The sequence below is a fragment of the Clarias gariepinus genome, chromosome 16 (assembly GCF_024256425.1).
Source record: "Clarias gariepinus isolate MV-2021 ecotype Netherlands chromosome 16, CGAR_prim_01v2, whole genome shotgun sequence".
Taxonomy (NCBI): Eukaryota; Metazoa; Chordata; class Actinopteri; order Siluriformes; family Clariidae; genus Clarias; species Clarias gariepinus.
The window spans coordinates 1,582,501-1,595,574 of NC_071115.1; the positions used below are offsets into that span (position 1 = coordinate 1,582,501).

The 13,074-nt window shown below is 40.3% G+C and overlaps 1 protein-coding gene across 1 annotated transcript in view; it reads left to right on the forward strand.

Moving 5' to 3' along the window:
* syt3 (synaptotagmin III) overlaps nt 1-13,074 on the forward strand; it is a 48,780-nt gene that overhangs the window by 25,956 nt on the left and 9,750 nt on the right. The window contains exons 6-9 of the mRNA XM_053514033.1: nt 7,664-7,790; nt 8,314-8,532; nt 10,102-10,222; nt 11,317-11,488. Of these exons, the coding sequence (XP_053370008.1) occupies nt 7,664-7,790; nt 8,314-8,532; nt 10,102-10,222; nt 11,317-11,488 (639 nt within the window). The remainder of the gene's footprint in view (nt 1-7,663; nt 7,791-8,313; nt 8,533-10,101; nt 10,223-11,316; nt 11,489-13,074) is intronic.

The window sequence follows — 13,074 nt, forward strand, 5'->3', positions numbered from 1 at the left end:
GGGTGTGTCTATAATGTGTCTATAACATTAGGAGGCGTGTCTATAATGTGTCTATGACATTAGGGGTGTGTCTATAATGTGTCTATGACATTAGGGGTGTGTCTATAATGTGTCTATAACATTAGGGGTGTGTCTATAATGTGTCTATAACATTAGGGGTGTGTCTATAATGTGTCTATAACATTAGGAGGCGTGTCTATAATGTGTCTATAACATTAGGGGTGTGTCTATAATGTGTCTATAACATTAGGAGGCGTGTCTATAATGTGTCTATAACATTAGGGGTGTGTCTATAATGTGTCTATAACATTAGGGGTGTGTCTATAATGTGTCTATAACATTAGGAGGCGTGTCTATAATGTGTCTATAACATTAGGGGTGTGTCTATAATGTGTCTATAACATTAGGGGTGTGTCTATAATGTGTCTATAACATTAGGGGTTGTGTCTTTAATGTGTCTATAACATTAGGGGGTGTGTCTATAATGTGTCTATAACATTAGGAGGCGTGTCTATAATGTGTCTATAACATTAGGGGTGTGTCTATAATGTGTCTATAACATTAGGAGGCGTGTCTATAATGTGTCTATAACATTAGGGGTTGTGTCTTTAATGTGTCTATAACATTAGGGGGTGTGTCTATAATGTGTCTATAACATTAGGGGTTGTGTCTTTAATGTGTCTATAACATCAGAACGTATGTCTATAATGTGTCTATAACATTAGGGTGTGTGTCTATAATGTGTCTATAACATTAGGGGTGTGTCTATAATGTGTCTATAACATTAGGGGGTGTGTCTATAATGTGTCTATAACATTAGGGGTGTGTCTATAATGTGTCTATAACATTAGGGGTGTGTCTATAATGTGTCTATAACATTAGGGGTGTGTCTATAATGTGTCTATAACATTAGGAGGCGTGTCTATAATGTGTCTATAACATTAGGGGGTGTCTATAATGTGTCTATCACATTAGTGGGTGTGTCTATAATGTGTCTATTACATTAGGGGGGGTGTCTATAATATGTCTAACATTACGGGGTGTGTCTTTAATGTGTCTATAACATTAGGGGGTGTGTCTATAATGTGTCTTTTACATTAGGGGGTGTGTCTATAATGTGTCTATAACATTAGGGGTGTGTCTATAATGTGTCTATAACATTAGGGGTGTGTCTATAATGTGTCTATAACATTAAGGGGTGTGTCTATAATGTGTCTATAACATTAGGGGGTGTGTCTATAATGTGTCTATAACATTAGGGGTGTGTCTATAATGTGTCTATAACATTAGGGGGCGTGTCTATAATGTGTCTATAATGTGTCTATAACATTAGGGGTGTGTCTATAATGTGTCTATAACATTAGGGGTGTGTCTATAACATTAGGGGTGTGTCTATAATGTGTCTATAACATTAGGGGTGTGTCTATAATGTGTCTATAACATTAGGGGTGTGTCTATAATGTGTCTATAACATTAGGGGTGTGTCTATAATGTGTCTATAACATTAGGGGTGTGTCTATAACGTTTCTATAACATTAGTGGTGTGTCTTTGATGAACGACAGAAATACTGAACAAAACCAATGAGTTTTTTTGCTTTAAAACAACCCTTTTCTTCTTCCCTTAAGGTGTGTAATAATTGCATTTCATGACTGCAATACTGTGATGAAAGTGAAATGCAATGCGATGTGTTACGTGCAGGCAGGGAGATAAAGTCTAAGCAGAGGCTTTGCTATTCAGTGTGGAAGTATTCAATACCATTTATTAGGGCCCAAGCACTATGACATCAGCCCAATTGCTTTTCTAAGGATTTTTATCATTATTTCTTTCCAATCATCCGGGCCCTTTTGGGGGTCTTAATATCCTCGAAAACTCGGTAGACAGGTTCTGCTGCCATTAGGACGCCTGCGAGTCTGGGCCCCGAGTGTGCCTCAAGAGATTTTGCTGCATAGCTCTTACACACTTTCTACTGTAGATCTCATTGAGCTAAACAATTTTCACTATGCATGTCATGGGCTCAACTCCACACAAAGTCAGTTATTTTTACACTATAACTTGTGCAGAAAATTGGCTAATAACTTCCTGTGTTGTGAATCTTCCCGCATGGTCAAGCTGTTTATTTCTGTTTATTACTATAATAATGTTTCATGGCAACTTGTTTCATCAAAACTCCACAACAAAAGACTGAACACTTTCTAGACATGATGTTGCATCCTTCATTATAAAAAAAAAAAAAGAGTAAGTCTTGGCTGTGGTATGAGAGGAATAAACCTCCGCTGATAAAAACAGTTCTGACAATGATCACCTTCGGACTGCTAACACACACTGCTCGTCTGGGTAAAACACACTCTTCTGCGAGCACTTCTTTTGTAAAATGTTGATTCTCCTCCAGCTTTATTTTTATCCCGGTCAGGTTATTTTTAGCTCCATTATTTCACTTCCTCGCTCTCGGAGTCCAAATGATGTAAAATATAATTCTTTCAATATGATTTTTATATATTTTTTTTTTACAGAATGTTTTTTTAGGTTGAATAGGTTTAAACACCAGGGCTATTTAAAAAGAGTTCACTTTAGGAGAAAAGAAAGAGAGAAAGACATACGAGCGGGCTTGAATTATAGTCCTGCACGTGTCTTTTATTTCAGCAGCTCTTCAGTGAGTGCATGAAAGTGCTGATGTCGGAGAAATGAGAGGGAGAAGCAGAGCCATGAATTATATATGTGGACCGAACACTTTAAACAGGCCCACGCCGTCAACACATAATAACACCAAGCTGTGTTACATCCAGAGTTATAGAGGGAGAAAAAAAGAGGGAAATGCCAGAGGGAGAGAGGAAGAAGGAGAGAATGAGTGGGGACTAATGGAGAAAGTGGGGATGCTGTTATAGGAATAGAAAACTGCATGACATTTTTTTTATCTGTTTATAGTTGCATCCATGAATTGTGTTAGTTCACTTCTGTTATAGCAACTATAAACACTCGTTCCTTCAACAGACTAAATAAAATAAAAAGAGTTGTAGGTTGTCATGTTGTCAGTCATGAAGGTGTTGGAAAGCCTGAACTTAGAGCTTTACCTCTGACACTGGAGACTCCTTCCATAAGTATTACGAAATAAACGTTTCCTTACAGAAAACTTCAAAGCATTTTTTTCATTCTCGAGCATGCGCTGTAGACGTCCCGCAAACGAGCTGTTGCTACAAAACACTAACATATTATCATTATAATTAATTATGATTATTAATTATGATTAATTATGTTCATTATAAATAAAACTGTGATTTGTCGCTGTGCTACTATCAGGACAGCTGTTAAAGAGAATTAATCCAGACCTTCTGACCAATCGGATTCGAGAATTCAACAACTTACCTTACACACGTCTTTATTCTTACATAACAAGCATTACAGTACATGCACACCTCCAAACCCATAATTCTGTACAAATTCAGAACAAGGAAAGGCGTGACAATCAATTAGTCATGTTTTGTTTAAAAAACAAACCAGCAACAACAACAACATAGTGACAACCAGGTAACGTCCTGATTTTAAGGTTTCGGCAGCTGATCTGTGATGCGAACACTGGTGACACAAACACATCCCATGTAGCGATGCTCTTCAGGTGCTCTTTAGCTGACATTATCGCATCTCCAGCTGTGTCATGTTGTCATCTTGTCGTGTTGCCGATACGCCGACGTGTCACGGCGAGAAGCGGTTCAGGAATAGCAGGTCTGACCCTGTGGGACACACCATCTGGCTGTTATCGCACACACACACACACACACACAAATGCACCAGGGGAATAGCAGCCATTTTTAGCCTCCGTCGACAAGCTCCTGAGGTGCTTTTGTTATTTATCTGTTGATTTGTCTCCGAGCTTTGAGACGCCGAGGGCTCCGGGGAGCGCATCTGAAAGCGTGGCTTTGTGTTGCTGTGAATGAGGAAGGGACGCGCTGTCAGTCCATGATTAGGGAAAAGAGCGAAACGTGAGGCGTTAATATGATGCGCGAATGCGACAGGCCGTTGTTCCATCACAGCCGAAGTCAGAAGCACCCTGTATTTATGATGACAGGTTTTATCTGAAGCTGCATTGTTTGGAATGTGTAGAGCTGTCAGAACGATCGCTCTCTCTCTCCAAACGCAGCTACACTGCCCTCACTTAGTCATCTGCATCAATCACACTAACAATCTGCTCCAGTATTTAAGACGTTTCCAGCAACGTGGTTGTGATGTGGTAGAAGTAAAACTTCCTTGAGCAGAGCCACAATTTGAAGAATGACACAAATATTAATTTTCACAAAGTCTGCTGCTTCAGTGTTTTTGAATCTTTTGTCAGATGTTACTCTGGAATACTGAAGTATTATAACAAGCATTTCGAAATGTCAAAGATTTTTTTTTTATTGACAATTACATTAAGTTTATTCAAAGATTCAATGATTGCAGTGTTGATCTTCTTTTTCAAGACCTCTGCAATCCGCCCTCGCATGCTGTCAATCACCTTCTGGGCCAGACCCTGACTGATGGTGCAGCCCAATGCTTGGAGTTCGTCATAGTTTGTGGTCTTTTTGTTCTTCCACCTGCCTCTTGAGGATCGAGCACAAGTTCTCAATGGGATTGAGGTCTGGGGAGTTTCCAAGCCATGGACCCAAAATTTTATGTTTTGTTCCCTGAGCCACTTAGTTATCACTTTTGCTTTATGACGTGGTCTCCGGGAAAAGAGATTGTTTGTCATCAAACTGTTCTTAGATAGTTGGGAGAAGTTGCTCTTTGTACCATTCTTTATCCATGACTGTGTTCTTAGGCAAAATTCCCTTGTCTGGGATGTGACCCCACACATGAATGGTCTCAGGATGCTTTACTGTCGGCATGACACAAGACTGATGGTATCGCTGACCTGTTCTTGTCCGGGCAATCTTTTCCCAGATGCCTTAAACAGTTTTGGCAATTTTGCCCAAAAAGGACTAGGACTAATCTTTGTTCATTTTACAGAATATGAGTCTGTCCCCTTCTCTTCTTCAGGGAAGTGGCTTCTTTGCTGCCCTTCTTAAAATTTATAAAGTTAAGCACTACCATTAGTCCTGTGTCATGCCAACAGGGAAGCATCCTGAGACCATTCATGTGTGGGGTTGCTTCTCTTACCGCTGGTCTGTGTGCATGAAGTTTTCAGTTGTCTCCCTGGTGCACAGAGAGTTTCTTTCTGATTTCCAAATTTACCATAGTCTATGGGTACTGTAGGTGTGTGAGTGTGTGAGTCTGTGTGCTTGTGCCCTGCAGTCGTTTGATACCCCGTCCAGAGTTTCCTCCATTTTGTGCCCTGACTCTCCTGAGATAGGCTCCAGGGCCACTACCACCCTACCCAGGATGGATGGATGTTTGGGAATAGGAACTGAAATGTGATTGGCTGCAGAGACATTCACACGTGCTTCTCAATTGGTTATCATTATACTGTAAGCAGTGCCCTGATTGGGTACAGTTAAATAAATGTTAAATATATAATGCCATAATGCCCTGTAAATAAAAGACCGAAGCATTCTAGATCTGCTATTGTACGCTGGCGAGGGCGGAGACCACAACAAATGGAGAGTTGATGTACCATTTGAGACATCCTGCTGTCTTTCTAAGAGCACTAATGAAGTGGTGACACCATCATTAACGTTCCAAGACACATCCTAATAAGGTCTGATTAGATCCCGCAGAGTTTCACGTCCTGTAATTAAATCCTCACACAAGGGCATTTCTTTTTCTTTTTTTTTTTAGCACCTCGCCGCTAAAAGACCACCGGTCCGTGCCGCGTGCTATGCTATAGACAAGGCGTGAGTGATGGTGGTGCATGTAATAAGGTCTACATTATTGATCAAGTTCTGGTGCTCCAGGCGCTTCTCTCACTGCACGTACACACATATGCATTAAATATTTAAGCTTTCATATTTACTGCTGCTTGTAGCCCAGAGATCTGAGTCTTTATTGATTTGAGTCTTAACCCTTTTGTTCTGATCCAGATTTTTAATTTTTTTACTAAAAGCAGAGACTTTAAATCAGTGTTCTGTATGTTAGAAAAATAACTTTGGGGGGGGGGGGAAGGAGGTCATGTCAAAGTAACCCAGAGAAAAACTGCTCATGATGACGGAGGCATGACCTGTCAGTGTGTGTAAAGGAGGTGGGGCTATATGTGGCTGTCAATCATAGCAATCTGGGTGTGGCCTGTGTGCTCATGAGGATTAGTGAAGTGGGTGTGGCTTCTGTGTTGCTGAGTCTCAGCGAAGGAGGTGGGGGCCTCTGTGTCTGTCGATCATACAGAAGTGGGTGTGGCTTGTGTGCTCATGTGGCTTAGTAAGGGAGGCGTGCCATCTCAAAATGATTGAGGTTCCTGAGCCTGTCAATCATTTTAAAGTGCCTATACTTTGCCTATTAGTCTCAAAGGATCTGGGAGTCCCTGTGCCTTCCAGTCTCAGAGACAAATGTCTATTCTCTGTGTCAAAGAGGCTGATCAAGGGAGGTGTGTCCTCTTTGCTTATGTCCTAAAGAAAAAGTCTCGATGTCTTTGGCTGTAAGAATCCTGTCATTCTAAGTATAATTTCCAAACAAACACAAGAGCTCGCAGTGCCATGAATCACGTCCCAGTAGATCATATTGGAGTGTTCAGGCATGATGGGGTTAGGTGTTTTATAATGCTTTAAGTTAAAGACATGGCAGGCTATCAGCATTAGATGAGCAATATTATCGAAAGAATATTTAAATATACTAAACTACATGAAGTATTTAAATACTTAGGAAACTGTACAAAATGTACTTAGTTCACAGCTAGATTTTGGATCCACTGTCATTTCATCTTATTACAATAAATAGAAAATAGAGGATATAGAAATGTTTACCCTGTTCGGTAATCGGAGAGTGAATCACAGATGAGAAATGGAAAAAGTAGATCAAAGGATAAAGATGAAGTTTTGTCTTAAAACCACTCCAGCGTGTTAAAATTCACTTATACCACTTCAGCGCTGTTATTTCAGCCAAAGTGAAAATATGAACTAATCCCAGTCAAAATATTCACTTTATCTTTTCTAATTAATATCTATTGGTGCAGGTGTTTGTTTACATTGAGACAGTAGCGCATTAGTAGATTATTTTACAGTAGATTATTAAATCCCACACATAACTGTTCATAACATCACTTTTACTCCACATTTAGATTCACTGATGGTGCAGATTAAACTTCAGACAGAACGTCATGGTTCATGTTACACACCGTGCTGTCAGTTTACACCAGAAACATGACCTGTGTCAGGGTGTGGCTTCAGCTTCGGGGTTCTGAGCTTAGACTGTGTCCCTCCAGGTTATCTGGTTTCCTCCAACCATTCAAAAAAATCTGCTGAATCTGAGCGAGTGTGTGTGTGTGTGTGTGTGTGTGTGTGTGTGTGTGTGTGTGTGTGTTTGCGAGTGAGTGAATGGTTTCACATGCTGTCTTAGCTTTGAGTCACATCTTTCACACAGCATCACAGCGGAAATGTCTATATAATCTGTCCTCTCTGTCTCTCCCTGTCTCTCTCTCTCCCTGTCTCTCTCTCTCTCCCTGTCTCTCTCTCTCCCTGTCTCTTTCTCTCCCTGTCTCTCTCTCTCTCCCTGTCTCTCACTCTGTCTGTCTGTCTGTCTCTCTGTCTGTCTGTCTCTCTTTCGCAGTACGGAACAGCTGGTGGTGAAGATCCTCAAAGCTCTGGACCTGCCAGCCAAAGACGCCAACGGTTTCTCTGACCCATACGTGAAGATCTACCTGCTGCCTGACAGGAAGAAGAAGTTTCAGACCAAGGTGCTGGCTTTTTTTCCTCCATCCCCCTCCTTCACTCCTCCGCACTATTAACGTGTAACTTAAACACAGAGGCGTTTATACTGGTACAGTACGAGCTGCTTTTATTCCTTTCCTTGTCCGTGCTTCAAACTCAACCCGCACCGTGTTCACCTTTTGTTTAAAAAATACTTAATAGTCAAAAAAACGTTTATCTTTTCGTTTGTTTCAACACATATTGATCGAGCTTTTTTCCCTCGAGCAATGTCTAGAATCTCCTGATAGCTCTTTGACTTTTACTCCCCTGTTTGCTTTATGTTTTCCCAGCATATAGGGTTCTTTTGTAAAAACGCTAATTACAGGGAACTTGAACTTTATTCCTAACATTTTCTTAAATTCTTCAACATTCCTCTTAGGCTGCTTTGGAGAGATGTAGATACACGAAGAAATACTGTTAGTGACTCATTCGTTCCCCTTTCTTTTGCTCTTTCCACCTCTCCTCTCTTTTCCTTTCATTCCGTCCCTGTTCACACGCCGCTCCCGGCAGGTCCACAGGAAAACCCTGAACCCGGTGTTTAACGAGACGTTCCAGTTCGGCGTGCCGTTGGCCGAGCTTCACTCACGCAAGCTGCACTTCTCCATCTATGACTTTGACCGTTTTTCCAGACACGACCTGATCGGTCAGGTGGTGGTGGAGAACTTGCTGGACTTCAGCGAGGGCAGCGGGGACAAACCCATCTGGAGGGACATTGTGGAAGGGACAGCGGTGAGACACCTGTTAAATAGAGCACCACAAATTTCTTTCTCTCTCTCTCTCTCTCTCTCTCTCTCTCTCTCACACACACACACACACACACATACTACAATCACACACACATAAATGAGTTAACACAATTAATCAAGCCACATTTGGAGTGGCTGCATCTGTTTTGGTCCGCGCTCGGCTAATTAGTGTTTAACAGTTTGTTTGTCTATAATTTGTCATCTGCAGGCTCTGCGTTTTGGGTCAGCAAATTCCAGCAGCCTGGAAATCATTTAGATCGCAAACAGTATGTAAATTACATTTATATACCTCAGGCGTCCGGTGCATTTTGCTCACACTCCTCACACTACGCTCGCTTTGGAAGCACACCTGACTCAGCTCGTGAAGGGTTTGATAATTAGCCCAGCTGAGTCAGCTGCTTTCGAGCAGGCGAAACACTAAAACATGAGGAGCACGGGGTCGGCGCTAATGGGCTCGGGAGCTGCTGCTGCTCCTGCAAACGGAGAAACGGTAAAAAAAAAAAACGAGGCTGCAGCTTCCATGATGACGGTGTCGCACGATCCACAGGGTGTGACGAAGAACAATCAGACATGACAACCTGACATCATGGGCGTGGTCATAGTGTATGTTATAATACCGAGTTTGATTGACAGCTCTCTGAGAAGCCGAGCCTGGACACAGGATTGTTCATTTTTTTGTTTCTTTTTCAGTTTTTACATCATCAGAGTGTTTAACCCACGTTATTTCATCAAAGGTTCCTTAAACTATAGTTCTTTAAACAATCGCGGAGCTGTTTAGGACTTCAAAACATTGCTAAGGGATTTATTTTCTCTTTTCTCTCCTTAGTTCCTCCAAACATTGTGGAACTATTTAATTAATTGGTTTAAACATCACATGTTTCGGTCTCACAAAATAACTCAATCGTTCCTTAAAAGATCCTGGAAGCATTTCATTTCTGGAGCGCTTTAGTAAAATCCGACAGATTTGTTTCTCAAAAGGTTCTGCTTTTCAAAAAGGTATGGGAACTATTGAAGTTCTTAAAAGATTTTAAATCACTTAGCTGAAAGAAAAACAAGTATATCTGAAGAGCTTGAGTTAATTAAATGTTTCTGCATTTTTTTTTTCTCGCCGCAAGTTATTAATGACTCGAAATATTTTAAATATTTGATTTCTTTAAAAGGTAACAAAACTCCTTTTAAGTTTGGTTTCTTTAAAATGTTCTGGACCTGTTAAAGTCTTTAAATGATTGTAGATAATTTATTTTCTCCAAAGGATTTGAAACTTCAGGAACTATTTCATTTCTCAAATGATTTTGTGGTTCTTTAGTGTTTTAAAAGTGTTGGAATGGATTAGCTTCTCAAAGGTTCCTGGAATTATTTGTCAGTTTGGTTTATTATTGCAGTTTTAAATAATACATTATTTAAAAACTTGAAAGACAGAGAGAGAGAGAGAGAGAGAGAGAGAGAGGGATTTCTACAACAAGTTTATTTTTATGTTAGTAGAGCTTTAAGTGTGTCTTGGACTGATCTGATGATATCTGGTGTGTGTGTGTGTGTGTGTGTGTGTGTGTAGGAGAAAGCTGATCTTGGGGAGTTGAACTTCTCACTGTGTTACTTGCCGACAGCCGGCCGACTAACCGCCACCGTCATCAAGGCCACTAACCTCAAAGCCATGGACCTGACAGGCTTCTCAGGTGCACTCACACACACACACACACACACACACACACACACACTACAGTAGATAACATTAAAAGTGAGACCTGTCACAGCTGTACGACTTTTACTTTAAACTGTACGTTTAAAAGTAAAAGTCTGAACTTGAGCTCCTTTGGTGTACACGGTGTGAACGAGGTCCCGTCTGGGCAAAACTGCCTTCATCAGGAGGATTCTGTGTGGAGTAACAGCACTCTCATAAAGACACCTTTATAATGATGGACTCATAGCTATCAATATCACTGTCGCTAGCTAATATAATCAAAATAGGCTCGGTCTGTTCCGTCACCTTGTTTATGCTCGATTCGATCAGTCATATTAATATATAAAATATTATCCTGAAAAAAATAAAAAGACTTTCAAAATGAATAAAAAATTTCCAAAGGAAAAACATAATTAAAAGATTTTATTATGTTAATTAAACATTATTGAATCAAACTTTAGTATTAATTAACCTGCTTATTTTCATTACGACTTTATATAATTTTGTCCCGTGCGATTCTGCGTACTAAAAAGTGACTGGGTGAAGGACATCATTAGTTTAGATTTTAGAAACCTGATTCGATCCAGGTTCCATAGTGTGTCTGTGGGCGGGTATGGTGGGGGTGGGGGGGGGGGGGTATCAGAGACAGAAACAATCAGTGTCACTTAATTTGATTATTGCAGAAGAGTTCAGAGAGTAATGAAATAATGGATTGTCTCTGAGGATGTAATTAAGCACCGTCTCTCTCTCTCTCTCTCTCTGACAGAGATGACGTTCCCGCTATCTAGGCTAGTCTGATCATGCTAGCACGAACACTCTGACCCTTGTTACCGCTCTTAACGCCTCTTTCACTCCTCATCTCTTTTTTTTTCTTTTTTTTTGCTTTCTTTTCCTCAGTGAGTTTGTCTTTTTCTCTTCCTCTTCATTTCTTACTCTGTTCTTTTTAACACTTTTCTCTCTTCCTTTTTTTCTACCTTGGCATTTCTAAAGTGTCTCTTTCAGTTTTTTCTTCTTTTTAACATTCTCTATCTGTCCCTTTTCCCTTTCATTCTCTCTCTCTCTCTTTCTCTCTCGCTCTCTGTCTCTCAGACCCATACGTGAAGGCGTCCCTGGTGTGTGATGGACGCAGGTTGAAGAAGAGAAAGACATCCATTAAGAAGAACACGCTGAACCCCACCTACAACGAGGCTCTGGTGTTTGATATCCCTAACGAGAACATCGAGAGTGTCTCACTCATCATCGCTGTCATGGACTATGACTGGTATGAGTCTTAATCCTAATGGGGGCGGGGCTCTGCGTTACTTTTCCCACTATGTTTTCTTGCTTGAATACATTACGACTGAAGCTTAGTGTCATACCTCAATGTGGAAAACCGAGGTATGACTAACTCTAGTTCTATGTAACTTTTTATTTACAGTAGACCTCTGACTGGACTCTAAAACCTTTGCTTTTTATAGACATTTTAATGTTTTACAGAACTCTGTAGACCGCCAATAATGCTCTGTAGCTTAAAGAAGTTTTCTATAATTTTTAGAATTCCGTTGTACAGAACTCTATAGATTATTTGTTGGCTCAAAATGTTAACACAGTTATATAAAACTCTATAGACCTGCAGTATGCCTCTATAGAACTTTTGCTTTCTGATGGATGTTTCCTAGAATTTATATTGAGCTACTGTATATAGAACACAAAAGATCTGTAATAGGACTCTGTAGAACATTTCCTTTAAAATGTAAAATTTCACTAGAACTCCATAGAATGGCAATTGCACGGTATTAAAGTTTTATTTCAATGTATGTTTTTAATATAACTTTTGCTCAGTTGTAAAGAACTTGTGAAGACCCACAATAGGCCTTTGTATACCTTTTGTTTTAAGATTCATCTTCTATAAGAATGGTTGTGTGTTTTATAAACTCCTGCAATGGGATCCTGTCAAACTGTTGCTTCAAGATGCACATTCTATAGAAATTGATTCAGTTCAAAACAGCTCTATAGACCTCCACTTTTGCTTTGATGTGCGTGTACAGCATTTTTAGGAGAATTTTTTTCTCACTTCTACAGACCTGCAATAGGACTCTATAGAACATCTGGTATGATTGTGATGTTTTACAGAATAGAGTGAAACCTATAACTCGCAAACCTGTTACTTGGTTTGCGAGTGTTCCACAAGACGAGCAAAGATTTTTAATAAAGTTCGACTTGGAAAACAAACAAGTTCTGGTTTACGAGAACCAAGTATCATGTATCACCTATGCGCGTCTTGTTTTGATGGCAAGCGTCACATGATCACAACTGAGCCAATGGTTTTTCTCTTTCTTGCGCTGCAGAATTGTGGGTAATCGTTTCCCCTGCTGGGTCTTAGTGCGCGTCTCTCACTGGTATAATCAACATCTGTGCACATGTGTACTCTTTACTATAACACTGTGACCACATGGGTGTGCGTGAAACATATTTCATTTTGTGTCTGTATGTGTGTGTGTGTACAGCGCGCGTGTAAAGCAAAAGCAAGCCTCATTAGAGAGGTTAAAGATCCATTTTCTCTCTCTGCTCAAGCCTCAGCCTGCTCTTTGTGTCTGTGTATGCTCGCATCATTGGACACCGTGCCAAACACACACACACACACACACACGCACAGATTTGGAGAGATTTATTGTTTATTTTTCCAATAAAACAGTGTTTCGGTGTGTGCATGTCCATGTGTGAAAAGAGTGAAGGAAGGGTAGCTGTGTAGGATAAGAAGGGGGAGAGGGAAGAGATTCACATACATACACACACACACATACACAGCACCTGCGCGTACAAACGGAAACACTTATTTGTCAGGATTTTATTTTTTTACTTTTTTTT